The sequence below is a fragment of the Phacochoerus africanus genome, chromosome 11 (genome assembly GCF_016906955.1).
Source record: "Phacochoerus africanus isolate WHEZ1 chromosome 11, ROS_Pafr_v1, whole genome shotgun sequence".
NCBI lineage: Eukaryota > Metazoa > Chordata > Mammalia > Artiodactyla > Suidae > Phacochoerus > Phacochoerus africanus.
This window is the reverse complement of record NC_062554.1, coordinates 3,791,549-3,808,082: the sequence shown is the minus strand read 5'-3', so window position 1 is coordinate 3,808,082 and position 16,534 is coordinate 3,791,549. Positions and strand designations below refer to the sequence as shown.

Sequence of the window (16,534 nt, the reverse complement as noted above, 5' to 3'; positions counted from 1 at the left end):
TTTATTTTAAAAAGGCAAAGGACAACCCCAGATTCTTCACAAGCCTAGAATGAGTCCAACAAAAAGACCACTGTGGATGAGAGGGGATTGTGGGTAAACTTTTGTAAGTGTTGATATGAATTAAATGACTTCTATCAAAAGCCTAAATTTTAGCACTCTCTTTAATAGCACCGTGAACTTCCTTAAATTATTGTCATAGATTTAATGATAGTTAAAATAAAGTCCTAATAGAAAAATAGGAACTATCAGGTAAAAACAAAAATAAAATGAAATCATGTTAGTTCACTACTCAGATTTAATAGTTAATAGTTCCATATTTTAGCTACCAAAGAGCCTCTTTATGAAAGTGTGTGTTTACATGGCAGACTATTGTTCAACAATGACACCAAGTATAATTATTTTAAGAACCTCTTTTTTTGAATTTAGCCATCAGTGGTAGATATTAAATGGCACTTATTTTTAAATAAAAAGAGTTAAGCTATCTTTGCGTATAAGTCCATCTTTCCTGAAACAGCAGCAGAAGGATTTTCTTTGTGAATAAGACAATCAATTTTCTTTTTAATGAATATTTTTCACTAATTTTTAGGCTATTAAAATGATGGCAGCATTGGAAATTTTACTGTGATCTTTAAAGAGTGTGGTGTGTTTCATTATATGTTCCTTTTTTCGGGTGATGAAATCCTTTAAGCTTGAGGTAAAGGCTTTCCCAAAAGTCCCTGAGAGGGTTTTGAGGAAAGTCTCTGAGAGACGGAATTTCTTTGCTTATTCATTTTATTCAAATTTCATCCTTACACAAACACAAAATAAAACTTTAAGGAATTGATAACCAATAAGGAAAGAAATGACCAAATCTATTCTTAAAAGAAATTTAAATAAGAAGTTATGGAGTTCCCGTCGTGGTGCAGTGGTTAACGAATCCGACTAGGAACCATGAGGTTGCGGGTTCGGTCCCTGCCCTTGCTCAGTGGGTTAAGGATCCGGCGTTGCCGTGAGCTGTGGTGTAGGTTGCAGACGCGGCTCGGATCCCGCGTTGCTGTGGCTCTGGCGTAGGCCGGTGGCTACAGCTCTGATTCGACCCCTAGCCTGGGAACCTCCATATGCCGCGGGAGCGGCCCAAGAAATAGCAACAACAACAACAAAAGACAAAAGACAAAAAAAAAAGTTACATCTATGATTATATTTTTAATTTGCTCAGGTTCCTTATTTCTGATCATGTTTATTTAAATGAATGGAGTTGGATATATTGATAAAGAAAACTCTGGGGAGTTCCCATTGTGACTCAGCAGCTTAAGGACCCTATGCTGTCTCTATGCGGATGCAGGTTCCATCCCCGGCCTTGCTCAGTGGGTTAAGGATCCAGCGTGGTCACACGACACGGCATATTTTGAAGATGCAACTCGGACCCAGCGTTACCGTGGCTGTGGTGTAGCCTGGCAGCTGCAGCTCTGAGTAGACCCTTGGCCTGGGAGCCTCCATATGCCGTAGATGTGGCTGCCATTAAAAAAAGGGGGGGGGGGGGGTTGAAACGTAATTGTTTTTGTTTAATTTTATTGAAGTTCAGTTGATTTACAATGTCGTGTTAGTTTCTGCTGTACAACAGGGATTCAGGTGTGCCCTTATACGTATACATTCTTTTTCAGTTTCTTTTCCCACATAGGTAGTCACAGAATATTGAGTAGGATTCCCTGTGCCATCCAGCAGGACCATCCATTCCATATATGATGGTGTGCGTGTGCCAGTCCCAAACTCCCAATCCATCCCTCCTCCTGCCTTTCCCCTTTGGTAACCATAAGTTAGTTTTCAACATCTGTCGTCTAGAAACATAATCTTTCTGACTCATCTGGGTAAAGTTCAGTCGTCTCATCCTGAAGTTAAGTTAAAGTTCTTCTCATGTGCTAGACTTGCAGCTCCATCCGTTTTCAAGGAACAACACCCCTAACTATACTGATAACTCTTCAGAATTTGATAAAATCTTTCAGTATTGAAACTTCAAAACAAAAGATACCTGGAATCAACAGATAATAATGTATGAAACAAACAAATAAGCTCTGCGGACACCGTGGTTCACATAGATGGTAACCCTATGGCAGAATCTCTATTTTATGGGCTTCGAACTCCTTTTTCCCTTTCTCACACACGGTGTATGTCTGTACACATCGCAGGTGGTCAGCGTATGCTTGTGTAATAAATAGACCAATAACTGATCAGGAAAACATATGTGTGAGATTACAGAAGTATTGTTTAATTCATTTTTTTTAAAAAACTTTGTTTCTATTCACTTATTAAATTTTATATAAAGATTCAAAATTGTCCTTCCTGTCTTCAAATATTTAGAGAATACAATCAAAACAAAGCTTAAAATTTTGTATGACCATTACTTCACATTTATGTCAACTACGTAAGAAAATAGTACCAGCCTCAGGATTTCCCTTGGCAGCATCTTTTAAAAATTATTTGATCCTGCTTTGAATCTTTGGAATTGTTCTCTTCAAGGCAGAATACCACACACATGTAGGTCCGTAATTGACACTCTGAGTACGTGGGAATTCGCTAACTGGAATTTTGCATGGTGGATGTCTAAACCCATTGAGGGTTATTGAGTACGTGCTCATTAACCACTAATGAGCCTGTTGAGGTCATTGAAGGTATGTATGCCAGGTGGTTGTGACAGGCTGGCTCTCCAACTTTCTTTCTCCTTCCAGATGAGTGATGAAAGTTCCCTACCGTAATCCAGGCATGGCAGCTCCCAACGATTCCACTGTCACTTATGACACGTTTATCCTCATTGGTGTACCTGGCCTGAAGGAGCTGCACACACGATCTCCATCCCTTTCTGCCTGATGTACCTGGTGGCCGTGTCAGGAAATGCTGTCCTGATCTGCGTGGCGGCAGTGGAGCGTAGTCTTCAGGAACCCACGTACCTCTTCCTCTCCATGCTGGCATTTTGGGATCTGATTCTATCCACAGCCACAGTCCCCAAAGCCCTGAGCATCTTCTGGTTTGATGACACGGACATCTCCTTTGGTGGCTGTGTGACCCAGCTCTTCTTCATGCATTTTGCCTTTGTAGTAGAGTCAGGCATTCTCTTGGCCATGGCTTTTGACCGCTATGTGGCCATCTGCTATCCTCTGAGATATACCGCCATTCTTAGCCAGGACACCATTGGCAAAATTGGGGGTGTTGTTGTGCTCAGGAGTTTTGCAACTGTTTTCCCTATCGTCTTCCTTGTGAAGCGGCTGCCCTTCTGTCGGACAAACATCATTGCCCATACATTCTGTGAACACATGGGGCTGGCAAAGCTGGCTTGTGCCGACATCACCATCAATATTTGGTATGGAATCTCCGTGCCATTACTGAGTGTTATGCTAGATTTGGTGATGACAGTCATTTCTTATGGGCTTATTATCCGAGCAGTCTTCAGGCTGCCATCTCGAGATGCCCGGACGAAAGCACTCAGCACCTGTGGTTCCCGTGTCTGTGTCATCCTCATGTTCTACCTGCCAGGGATCTTCACTGTCACTGCTCAGCGCCTCGGCCAGAAAATCCCCAAGCATGTCCACATCCTGCTGGCCAATCTCTGTTCTTGTCCCCCCAGTGATGGATCCAGTTATCCATGGAGTAAAGACCAAGCAGATCCGTGAACGAGTGACCCTTGCGTTTTCTTCAAAAGGGAAGTGTTGCTGAGAATGAATGTGGTTTCTCATAGGTGAGGAGAAAGGACCCTGTTAGAACAGAGGACAGAGAAGTTGTCGCTTAGAATTGGCTCTGCTTGCTATGAAATTGGTCTTTTTCCCCCCCGTTAAATAAGGATGATCCAAATTGTATGAGTCCTTCATTTCGAAGGTAAACAGGTTCTTGAAAATCTGTTATTCAAAGACATTGAAACTGCTATTTACATGTCTGTTGGATTCCACAATATTTAATAACATAACATCTCTATTGCCACCAAACAAAAATAAAATTTATAGACTAGTTCTTTCAGCTACTATTTCAATTTTAGACCCCACGTGTCTTCCCCAACAGTTATGATGAATACCGACTAGAAAGCACGAACACCCAAATTATACGTGAATAGGGCAAAGTGGGAGACTCACTCTTCTACCCCACCTTCTTCACAAAGAAGATTTAACGATCTCATAATAGGAATGCAAATAGCTGATGACATGAAATAGCATGCTCCCTGCAAGTGAAATGGCCAGTAGTGCTGTCAGTACACGATTTAGAGGGGGAAATAAGGACAAGATAATTAAAGTGTTTGGAGATATAAAATGTCTTGGATCCAAGAGGACACCCCTTGGGGGCTAGGTGTCCTCCTAATTTCTGGTTAGGCGACCCTCTTTTTTCAGGCTCCTTCCTGTCTAATTCACAGCAGTTGTATGTGGATCCAAGGAGAAGGTGGAAATGAAAGCACATTAGGAATTGTGTAATTCTGCATGACTGTGTTTTATCACTGCTGATAATGTCACGATGTTCCCTGGCTCGGGTTTTCACCCTCCTTGGTCAAAAGTTAAAAATAAGGCAAGGCAAAGCCCCCATCGTCTTGTCTGCAAGAAAAATCCTCTCCTTCACTCCCCGTTCTCCTTTCTTTTCCCACCAGAGATATCTCATCTACAGTGAAGGGCCACCCCACAGCTTTTCCATGTCAGATGCGCATCACCTATATTGGATGGAGGGTAATGAGAGACACTACTGGATGCTCCACCCGCCTGCCCCATACCCCCGGCAGCGTGGCCAGGCTTGCCCTTGCCATCCTTCAGAAGCCCTGAGGGAACTTTCAAGGAAATTTTTGCCTTATCCATATCATGCAGCTTCCTTCTTCTCAGCTGTCTGCTCAGATCCCTGGCATACTGTGAGGTGTAGAGAGAAGATATTTTTTGTGTTTCTCCTAAGTTGGGCTTTCTGAATAAATGTTACCAAAATCTTGGGATTCTGCATTAAGAGGAAGTCTTGCAAAATTAATGTAAGGCTGAAACCGCCCAACTCAGGTGGGACTTGAACCCATGGGCTGGAATTTAAACCCACTGTCTTTTAATTGGAATCACGCACCTGGTGTCATGTTCTTTATGTCTCAGCGCAGAAGGAATGCAGGCAGAGGCAAAGCGATAGGTAAGAAGTAGATTTATTGAGAGATATACCCTCCAGAGACAGAGTGTGGGCCATCTTAGGAGGTGAGGGTGACCCCAACACATGGGGTGGTTAGTTTTCATAGGCTGGGTAATTTCATAGGCTAGCAGAGGGAGGATTATTCCAACTACTTTGGAGAAGGGGTGGAGATTTCCAAGAACTGAGCCAACCCCACTTTTTGCCCTTGCATGGTCTGCCTCGGCACGGTCATGGCACCCGAGGACATGTCATTCAGCTAATGTACTACAATGAGCATATCATGAGGCCCAGAGTCCACCAGAAGTTGAATCTTCCACCACCTTGGGCCTACTTGGTCACATCCTCAAAGGCTGTGTCATTCCTTTCATGGTTGAGCCCTGCCTTGTCCCCCCTGTCTCTAAACTATAGTTAATGAGGTACCTACAGAGAGTGAGAGAGCTCCAGAGAGATACACCTGATTCCAGAAGCACGAAGTGGAGCTGGAGACAACAGTCTTATCTTTTCTCTGGAGAAATGTATCGCCCTTGGATCTCCAAGGAGACTGTTTCAGAAGGAGGGGTTGTAGAGGGAGGAAGAATAGTCTCTCTTTTATAATCAGAAAAAAAATTTTTTTTCTTTATTCCTTCACTTTGTATGTATATGTCATTTGGCCTGAACTTCAAGGCCAAATGTATAGCCCCAGGGGTACAAATCCAGTGTGGGGAAATTCACAATTATTATTTGAATTAAAATTTTTTTTTTTCTTTTCAGGGCCACACCTGTGGCAGATGGAAATTCCCCAGCTAGGGGCTGAATCAGAGCTGCAGCTGCCGGCCTATACCACAGCCATAGCAATGCAGGATCTGAGCCACATCTGCAACCTATGCTTCAGCTTGCAGCAACAGGGAACCCTTAATCCACTGAGTGAGGCCAGGGGTCAAACTCACACCCTCATGGACACAAGTCAGGGTCTTGACATGCTGAGCCACACTGGGAACTGCTGTCATTTGCCTTTTAAGTGAACAATGATAATCTATGCCTGATCCAGAACATGTTGCTTGCGCATGCAGGATGAAATTGATAACATAAATATTTAAAATCCAACACACGCTAAGTACAAACGTCCATTGTAAACAGGGTTCTGCTTCCATTACACTCATCCCTGGACGTCTCGGGTGTCTGCCGCCCGTGCTCTCACTGAGTCTCCTTCCCACTCTATTCCCTGTAGCCATGCAACGCCACTTTCCTAAAAGACCCACCCAAAGCACGGTCAAATTATGTGCCACTCTCCCTCCTGACAACACCACTAAACTTAGGGATATGAAGGGTCATTGGGGGAAAAAAAAAGGCCAACCTGACATAAAAATCAGAGCTCAGCAGAAAAGAGCCCAGCAATGTGGCTAAGGTTCCAGGGCACCGCATAAGCTCTGAAGTCACGGCCGGAGCCACATTCAGGCCAGTTAAGTTGGGCTTCGGGAGGCGTGTAGCCAGCGGTGTGCAGGTGGACATACAACTGCCTTTTGGGGTTTGGGGTTGTAGATGTGATGCTTCACAAGATATAGATACCCCCACTAAGGCTGATTTCTAGCTACCCAAACGATGCTTCTGGCACAATTCCTGAACATTTAGCACTTGGCTTTCACAGGCCTTTATGAACGGCTTCGAGCACACGACTAACTGCAGCTCTTTATTAGATCTGATGCACTGGGATCAGAATGACCTTGACGATGTGGTTTTGGTTTAGCAGAGAAGATGTGAAAGAGTGAGGATGCTTCATTTAGGGAAACCCTGCCTCCCTGGGAGGGAAGACAGGGAGGGAGTAAAAGCAACGCTGGGAGTCAGACCCACTTCTTAGCTATACGCTCATCTATGGTATTTGTACACTGAGCATGTTATTTAACTTTTTTATTAAGGTGAGATTCACAAAGCATAAAATTCGCTGCTTTAGCCATTTTACATGCACGAGTCAGCGGCGCTTCGTACGTTTACACCGTCGTGTTATCATCACCAGTGTCTATTTTCATCACCCGAAAGAAATCCCGCATCCACTAAGCAGTCACTCTCTATTTCCCCTTTCCCCAGTCCCCTGGTAACTACCAATTGAGCTTCTGTCTCTACAGTCTTGCCTATTCTGGACTTTTGACATATGTTATGTATAATATATGAGTGTTTTATACCTGGCTTCTTTCACTGAGAATGTCTTCAAAGTTCATCCATGTTGCATTACATTATCAGAAACTCACTCTTTTATGCAGGAAAATATTCCATTGTTTAGACATGACACATTTGTTTTATCCATTCATCAGTTGATACACATTTGAATGAGCAGGTTTCCCTTTTTCAGCTATTATAAATAATGCTACCATAAAACATTCATCGACAAATTTTGGTTTCAGTATCTGTTTTCAGTTGTCTTTGTTACATACCTAGGAGTATGATTGCTGGGTCATTTGGTAATTCTATATGTAAATTTTTTTTTTGCTTTTTAAGGGCTGAAGGTGCAGCATATGGAAGTTCCCAGGCTAGGGGTCTAATTGGAGCTGCAGATGCTGGCCTACACCACAGACACAACGAAGTGGGATCGAAGGCGTGTCTGTGACCTACACCATAGCTCATGGCAACGCCAGGTCATTAACCCACTGAGTGAGGTCAGGGATCGACCCTGTGTCCTCATGGATGCTAGTCGGGTTCTTAACCTGCTGAGCCACAACAGGAACACCTTACATTTAACTTTCTGAAGTAACGTTTTTCCATTAGATGCTGCGTCATTTGATATTCCAGCTGGCAATGTATCAAGGCTGTAGTTTCTCCACATCCTCGCCAATACTTATTACCTTCCATTTTTAAAAATTTATAGCTATCCTAGAAGGCATGAAATAGAAGAATAAAAAGAATTGGGAAATCATTTCTCTTCGTTCTCATTCCTACTCAAGTTCAAGCTAATATTCAGATTCCAGAGTGAATAACACATGTGAAAGTCCAGAAGGAAAAGAACATAGCTTGTTTAAAAAAAAAAAAAAAATATATATATATATGGGGTGGTTGTAGCAAAAAGGGGACATCTGAGAGCAAAAGAGAGAACTGGGTCAATGGACACCAACAAATAGCTAACAGGTTAGCACCAATCATGTCAAAAAAGGCTTTGAAGATCTGTCAGGGTATTAGGCTTCATGCCAAGCAAAGTTGATAACTATTAAGTGATTATTAACTACAGGATTGCCATGATCTAGTTGAAGGTTAATAAGATCACCCTAGTTTCTGAATAAACAACAAATGGGAGAGAAAAAAAAAATTTGACGGTAGCAAATTTCTAAGTGAGGCTGCTGAAAATTAGTCCAGGATAAAGGGAGGATGATAAACATGTTTTAATGTGAAACACGTGTATAAGTGCAAAGCTATTCGGAAGACATAACAAATAGTAAATGAGTTTTAAAATATTTAAAGAAAATGAATACGGAGAAAAGGGTGTGACATGGGAAACTGGCTGATTTCTACACCATTTAAGAAGATAGAGAATTCAGGAGATTGGGCTGATCACGAGGAAAGGAAGAGGAGAAAAATGGTTATTTTTCTAGCTCACTTTTTTGAAGGCTCGGTGGGAGAGCCAAGAGGAGTTATCAAATAGCGAGTTGGTTACATGGGACAGAAGGGAATGGAAGCAGAACTTTACTTAGAGGTTTTCAGCATACAGATGGCTTTTGAATTAATGAGCTCACTTTGTGCTAAACAAATTCAACCTTACAACAAACCTATAAATTAAATATTACTTTTTTTTTTGTTTTAAAAAGAGGCCATTGAAACAGGATAAAAGGACCAAAGGAAGAGCAAAACTTTCGTGCTTTGGTGCTTTTGATTTTAGAAAATTAGGATACTTCCACCTGATGCCTCTCATTTTCTTGAGGCTTAAAACATCCTTGCCTCCCTCCCTCTCATTCTACCTATAATTTTATCCCACAGAATCGAGGCCTTGACATTCATAGGCATTGGATCCATTATTGAAGTCTTCCTGCTCTTTCTTTACCAAAGAAATTCTATTAAATCAATATGATGCCTTGACGTCCCCACACTTTTTCTCCATGTTCTTATCCGCAGGTCACTGCATCCCTTTAGGGACGAATAGAAGGATGACCTTGTCCTTGATCTGCTTTGTTCTGACACCGTAAATGATGGGATTGAGGGCAGGAGGGACAGTTACGTAGAGGCTGGCAAACGTGATGTGAAAAGACCGAGAGATAGTGTGGCCGAAGCGATGAGTCAGGGCCGAGAACACGGCGGGGATGTAGAAAAGGAGGATGACACTGACGTGAGAAGCGCAGGTGCCCAGGGCTCTCTGGCGGGCATCTCGGGACGGAAGGTGGAAAACGGCATGAAGGATGAGAGCATAGGAAATACCAATGAGGATCGTGTCTGCGGTAACTGTCATTAGAGGCACAGCAAAGCCGTACCAGACATTGATGGAGATGTCGGCGCAGGCGAGGCGGGCCACCCCTATGTGCTCACAGAATGTGTGGGGGATGGTGCGCGTCCTGCAGAAAGGCAAACGCTTCACCAGGAAAACAACAGGAAATATGACAGCAAAGCTGCGACCCACAATGCCCACCAGGATCTTGACGATTGTCCTGGGCGTCAAGACACTGGTGTATCTCAAAGGGGAGCAAATGGCCACGTAGCGGTCAAAGGCCATGCCCACCAAGATGGCTGATTCCAGGAAAGAGCTGAAGTGGAGAAAGAACAACTGTGTGAGGCAGCCAGGAAAGGTGATTTCCTGAGATTTCAACCAGAATATGCCCAGGGTCCTGGGGACACACGTGGTACTTAACACGAGGTCTGTAGAGGCCAGCATCGCAAGGAAGAAGAACATGGGTTCATGGAGGCTGTGGTCCACGGCGATGAGGTAGAGAAGGATGCCATTACCTGCAAGGGCCACCAGGTAGATGCTGAAGAAAGGAATCCCGATCCAGATGTGGAACCGCTCCAGCCCTGGGATCCCCACCAAAACGAAGGCGTCTGGGTTAAAAATGGTGAAATTCAAGGTGGGCATCCTGTGGACTGCCACTCCCTGAGGACAAAATATCACACTTGATTCCTGGGACTGACGGCCCCAGAACTCCCTTTAAGTCTTTTCTTATTTTCACACAAAAACGTTCACTTAGGCCAGAAAAAAAAATGACATGCACACAGAGTCTTTTTCACATCTCACTATTCTGACTTCTCACCTCTGTAATCACAAAGCTCTGACTCTGAATTTTCCTATTCCCTTCTCCACTTCTAAAAGCCATTGTGATTGCAGTGGAATCAGCCAGATAATCCAATATAATCTCCCTAGTTTAAAGCCGGTTGTTTATCAACCATAGTTCTTTGACTTATAAATAACATATACGAAGTTTCCAGGGATTAGATGCTGCATGTCTTTGAGGGGCCATTCCCTGCTCTACGTAACAAGGACCATTTATGCTACCTGGATCGTTCTTGTTCTGCCTCCCTAAGACTTGTGCCACCAGCACCGCCATTATCACACTCAGATAATACTCACGGACTCTGGATTTCGAGGTTAGTGCTGGGTTAGAAAGCCAGTAAAGAGCTTGCAGAGGGTAACTCCAAGCATGAAACGGAGAGATACAGGATAGGACATAACTCAATTGAGGAGGACATATAGAGAGAAAGAAAAGAAGGGTACCCAGGTGAGAAGATGAGGCATGGGGAGAAATGAGTTTAATGCCAGTCAGGAAAGGCAGACACACCTGGATGGAAGAACCTTCTCTCTCTCTCTCTCTCTCTCTCTCTCTCGTTGGTTTTCTCAGGGGATTGGGCGGATTCTGAAAAATGAGGGCTCTAAAACCTAGAGGGATTCTAGCAGCTCCAGTCCCTAGTCAATGCTATGAATAGCCGATTGTTTATTTCATAGTTTCCTGATGTAGAGATGACAGCATATACACATAGGATATGATTCAGGGTTTTAGACAGAGGCAAGAAAGCAGGAAGTGCTAGGACTCTTCAAGATAGGACCTGTGGAGACCAGTCATTTATAGACAATCAAAAATATTTTTTGAGAATGTATATATAAATATAATAATATATATAATGTGTGTGTACATATGACTGGGTCCCTTTGCTGTAGAGCAGAAATGGACAGGACATTGTAAATCAGCTATAATTTAAAAAATTGAAAGTAAAAAATATGTTGTAAAGAAATGATTTTTTACATAATAAATGAGTTTAAGCAGGTAGACACCAGATTCTGACTCAGAAGGATGGCATAATGATGACCTTTTAAATTCCGGGCCCCAGATGATGTTTACGTGAACGTTTGGAGAAAGGGCAGTTGACGGATTAGGAATATTCATGGGTTCCTGACGGAAAGAATTGTACGACAGATGTGACTGTCCGTCTCTCAATGTCCTTCAGATTCTGGTCCATTTGGGTCCTCAGCTCCACCTCCCCCGTTAGGTGAGGCTTTTTCTGGATAATTATTATTTCCTCCTTCCCTGAAGGGGGCTTTCTGGTCTCTACTTATAACTGCATTGAGATACTTTTTGGACTGAAAAAAAAAAATTCACTGATTTCTGAGCAAGATGAATTACACTTTTATATAAACTAGTCCCGGAGTTCCCATCATGGCTCAGTGGTTAATGAATCTGACTAGGAACCATGAGGTTGCAGGTTCAATACCTGGCCTTGCTCAGTGGGTTAAGGATCTGGCGTCGCTGTGGCTGTGGCGTAGGCCGGTGGCTACAGCTCTGATTAGACCCCTAGCCTGGGAACCTCCACATGCCGTGGGAGCGGCCCAAGAAATGGCAAAAAGACAAAAAAAAAAAAGAAAGAAAAAGAAAAAGAAAATTCTACTTCCCTAAAGAAATATATTTAATTTCTTGATTGCGGCTGTGTGAGTGAGGTTTTTTGCTTTTGTTTTTTTTTTTCTCTTTTCTCTCTCTCTTTTTTCAGTACCTCATCTGCTGCATATGGAAGTTTGCAGGCTAAGGGTCCAACCAGAGCTGCAGTTGCTGGCCTACACCACTGCCCCAGCAATGCCAGATCTGAGCCCTGTCTGTGACCCACACCACAGCTCAAGGTGATGCCAGATCCTGAGCCCACTGAGCAAGGGCAGGGATCCAACCCACATGCTCATGGATACTAGTCGGGTTCTTAACCCACTGAGCTACAACGAGAACTCCAGTTTTTGAAGATCTCTTAGCTCCTTACATAAAACTATCTTTCTCTCATTTCAACGCATCAGAGTTGGAATTACATGGCAAAAAATCAAATTGAGCACACAATGACGTCAACTCCATCCATTCCATCAATACGAAAAAATTAGCATTTTAAAGTAGAAACACATAACATACACACAAAAAGTCATTTTTAAATATCAAAGTAAAAGACATACTTGTATGTTTACATTACGTTATCCGTTAAAATCACTGTAAAGTCATTTATCTGTATAAATAATCTTACAGAATTACATGCCAGCATTTGTGCTATAAATACACTGTAAACAGAAATAAATCTTTCTGATACGATTTATATCAGAAACGGTCTTCAGTTAGTACATATTTACCTTAATTGTAATGTATCGACATTGGTTCACTGATTAGAAGGCATGTGATGCTAGCGTGAGACCCTGATGATATTGTTAAGTATGGGGCTCTCTTCACTACCTTTGTAAGCCGCCTGTGCCAGCAACTGTTCGCGTATTTGTTATCTAAAATGACACCTACTGGAATTCCCTTTGTGGCTTAGCAGATCAAGAACCCACATAGTATCCATGAGAATGAGGGTTTGATCCCTGGCCTCGGTCAGTGGGTTAAGGACCTGGCGTTGCCGTGAGCTGTGGTGCAGGCTGGCAGCTGCAGCTCCAATTCGACCCCTAGCCTGGGAACTTCCGTACGCCACAGGTACAGGCCTAAAAAGAAAATTAATTAGTTAGTTAATTAATTAAATAGCATTTACCTACTGCCCTCATTATTCTTCAATCTCATTATCTTACTTTATTTTTGTTCATACATCACACCCTGTCATATTATGGACTCATTTGTTTATTTTTTTATTTGTATCTAGCTCTCTCCTCGAGAATGTTAGTTCTATGAGAGCAGTGGCTTTATCAGTTTGGTTATTCCCAGGGAGCTCTCAATAAAAAAAACATTATTGAATGAATGGTAAGTGTTTGGCTGTGGGGCAAATGGTCTAATACAATGTACACACAAAACTGTGCAACTGCCAGTTGGTATAGAAATCCTGGAGAATAACTTGATACTAATTTAAAAATATATATTTGAAAGAGTCGAAAGAGTAATCTCCAAAAAAGGAGCCATGGTGTCGGAACAATGTTTCCCTAGAGGAATTACTCCATCTGCGGTCACATCTTAAAGGAACCAGAATCAAGAAACTGCCGCTTCTGCCACAGCATTGCCATAGGTGAGTCTCAAGTTCTAGAAGGCTTCAGAATAAGCAACCATAGTCTACAAATGTCTGTAAGAGCATTATTCATAACAGCCCAAAGATGGCAATCACCCAATGTCCATCAATGAACGAAGAGATGTATATAAAATGTGTTACACCAACACAATAGAAGACTATTTAGCTGTACAAAGAAATGAAGTACCGTGACAAACACCAGAATGTGGATGAATTTTGAAAACGGTATGGAGGGTAAATTGCAAAAGACCACATAGTCTTCCATGTATATAAAACGATTCCATTTATACAAAATGGCCGGAACTGGTAAATCTACTTAAAACAAGTTAGTGCTTTCTAGGAACCGACAGGAAGAAAGTACAGATTGTGACCGCTAAGGGACACACCAGATATTTTAGGGGTGGAGGAATTGTTCCGGAAAGAGATAATGGCCATGACTCAACAGCCTAGTGAATATACTAAAAGCCCCTGAATTGCCTAGTTTAAAAAGGCGAATTATGGAGTTCCCTTGCGGTGCAGTGAGTTAAGGATCCAGCATTGTCAGCGCAGTGGCTGGGGTCACTGCTGTGGCATGGGTTCGATCTTCTGTACGCCGCAGGCATGACCAAAGAATAAATAAATAATTAAAAAGTAAACTTCAACTGACAAATAAATTACATAAAGCTTGGGCCCAGAAGAAGAGTCATTCTAATTCTGGACGATCCTGAGACAGATTGATACTACTTCTTATCTCCTGAACACTCGTCTCTAATATCTCTGCTTTGGTTCTAGTATTCTAATTTCCATCATTTCCTTCCATCCCAATGCACCAAAGCATTTATTTCAACTGTAAACTCCTTTCACTTTTATTTCCTCAATAGGCACTTATAACAACATCACACACACAGATACCTACCCACATGAGTGTGCACACACACCAATTCTTTTCACTTCCAACTGCAATTTTAGATGCTAAGCAGCCTCCCTTAACACACCAGGCAGAATCATTCTTTTGGCTCTGGACTCGCATGGTGCTGTGTGCCCACTGCTTTCGCGTAATTACTAGTGCTCATGGTAAGAGGAAATAGTTCCTTTATCTATAGACTTAAAATGCTGATTTAGAGAAGGGATCAGTTACACCTGGTCAGATGTATGAATGAGCAAGACAGAGGCAATGACCTCTAGACATCCTCTCCTTTAGAATGACATACAAAGAGACTAGATTTTTAGAGGCAGTGAAGGGTCGAAAAGAAAACACTAAAGTAAAACAAACAAACAAGGACTTAAAAATAGACGCTAGGAAGGTGATGAATGAAAGACACCTATGAGGAAAATGCTTTAGGAAGAACAATGGGAAGACGGGGAAGAGCAGGATGGGAAGAATAGAATCAATCCAGTGTTGGAATAAAAAATGCAATAATGAGTTCAATGAAAACATGCAAGCTGAGAGCCTCTGAGTTGATGCTGACAACTCCCCTTAGAGGCTCAGACTGTCTATTGCTCTTCTCTCTGGTTCCACGCCAAACAAAATCCCCATGAGTCTTGCATCCTTGGGTTGAGCACAGGCATGTTGGCCCAAATGGTAGAGGACAAAGCTGGAGCTGAGGAAGAGAAGGACACAAAGGGAGGAGAATCCCTGTTCCCAAAGGAGGAGAAGAGGGCATAGACATCATATGGCGGAATATGGCAAAGGGCGTGAGAGCCAATTCTGTATATTAACGAAGGCGAAGCTCTGCATAAAATGTTGAATTGGGAACTGAGTCTGAGCAGGTGGCACCGGGGAGGTAAGACTGGGTCAGATATTTCAGGAGGGAGAAGGGGTTATTAATGTGGCAGGATGGATGGAGACTGGGAACCAGGTAAGTCGAAAATTCTATGGCTGTATTCAAGGAAGAATGGAGGGCTGATGGAAAAAGTTGCCTTGGAGAGCTGGAGTGAACTGTGCTTTCCTGGGAAGTTGAGTGGGAGGAGGGCAGTTCGGAGGGTCATTTCCCAGGTGAGGATGGAGAGGCTGACAAGGGAACCTTGGCTCCGAAGGTGGATGCAAGTATCACAAATCCTCAGACAACAAGGAAAAATGGGGGGGGGGGGGAGGGAAAGAGGTTATTCTACGGCATTCAGGGGACAACTTTAAAAAGGATAAAGTTCCTGGAGAGAGCAATCAGGTAAAGGAGTCAAAAAACAGGCAGAAAAGGGAATTAATTCATTGAAATAGAAGGGGCGATTTTCCCGGTAATTTTTTCAAAGATGACAGAAGCAGATATCAGTGGGCAAGGAAACTGGACGTTTAAAAACTTGAAGTTCTCAAGAAGGAGGCTGCCTGAGAGATGAGGTGAAGCAGGGCGCTTGGGCTTGCTCCCTGGTTGGGGGGCAGCAGTATCAATGGGGCCTACACTGGGCTGAAAACAGAGTCACACGGATGAATGACAGGGAGAATACTCTGAACAAAAGCTGCCCTCGAAGCTGATTATTTAGACAGAGCACTGAAATTGGAGGGGAAGGGTGTATGCGGGCGCTGATGCAGCTGACAGAGGTGGGAGCGCGCAGTGGAGGGCGCGCAGGTTGCGTGATGCGTGGGAAGCGTGCGCATCGTGAGTGACAACAGACTGCAGACGGGGAGGATGTGAGGACCCAGTTATAAACCCATGATTTTTGTGATATTTGTGTGTGTCCTTCCCAGTGTGAACGTACGTGGCTGCGTGGCTAGGAATGTACCGAGGCTCTCATTTTTTTAACATTCACTGCATGTCAACTCAAGCACAGACACCGGCGAGTAAGACAGACCCCGATCTTTAGAGAGCTCATGGTGTGTTGGGGTTGAAAATGTTTCAGTGTGATAAATCCTAGAGAAACAGACAACTGCAGGGGACGACTGGAATGCAGAGGAGGTGCTTAACCCAGCCTTGGGAAATAAGGAACGTCTTCCTGAATGAGGACCATAAACCAGCCAGATTAAAGGGGAGGATGGCCATGGAGGAAGCGAATTGCATAAAACCACAGAGAAGAAGAGCAGGTTCTGAGACACGCATCTTGATCAGCATCTGTAGGGAAAGCACAGAAC

At 43.1% G+C, this 16,534-nt stretch overlaps 2 protein-coding genes across 2 annotated transcripts; one reads left to right on the top strand and one right to left on the bottom strand.

Moving 5' to 3' along the window:
- Positions 1-2,840: 2,840 nt before the first annotated feature.
- On the top strand, positions 2,841-3,641 carry LOC125111088 (olfactory receptor 52B2-like). The gene has a single exon (XM_047752901.1). It carries the CDS (start codon positions 2,841-2,843, stop codon positions 3,639-3,641), a length of 801 nt encoding a protein of 266 aa, XP_047608857.1.
- Positions 3,642-8,122: 4,481 nt separating this feature from the next.
- On the bottom strand, positions 8,123-10,801 carry LOC125111006 (olfactory receptor 52H1-like). Its single transcript, XM_047752745.1, has one exon. It carries the CDS (start codon positions 10,121-10,123, stop codon positions 9,176-9,178), a length of 948 nt encoding a protein of 315 aa, XP_047608701.1. The 5' UTR covers positions 10,124-10,801; the 3' UTR covers positions 8,123-9,175.
- Between the last annotated feature and the right edge of the window lie 5,733 nt (positions 10,802-16,534).

Excerpts from the sequence above, each read along its gene's own strand:
- LOC125111088 (XM_047752901.1), top strand. The coding sequence starts at position 2,841 with ATGTACCTGGTGGCCGTGTCAGGAAATGCTGTCCTGATCTGCGTGGCG.
- LOC125111006 (XM_047752745.1), bottom strand. The coding sequence starts at position 10,123 with ATGCCCACCTTGAATTTCACCATTTTTAACCCAGACGCCTTCGTTTTG.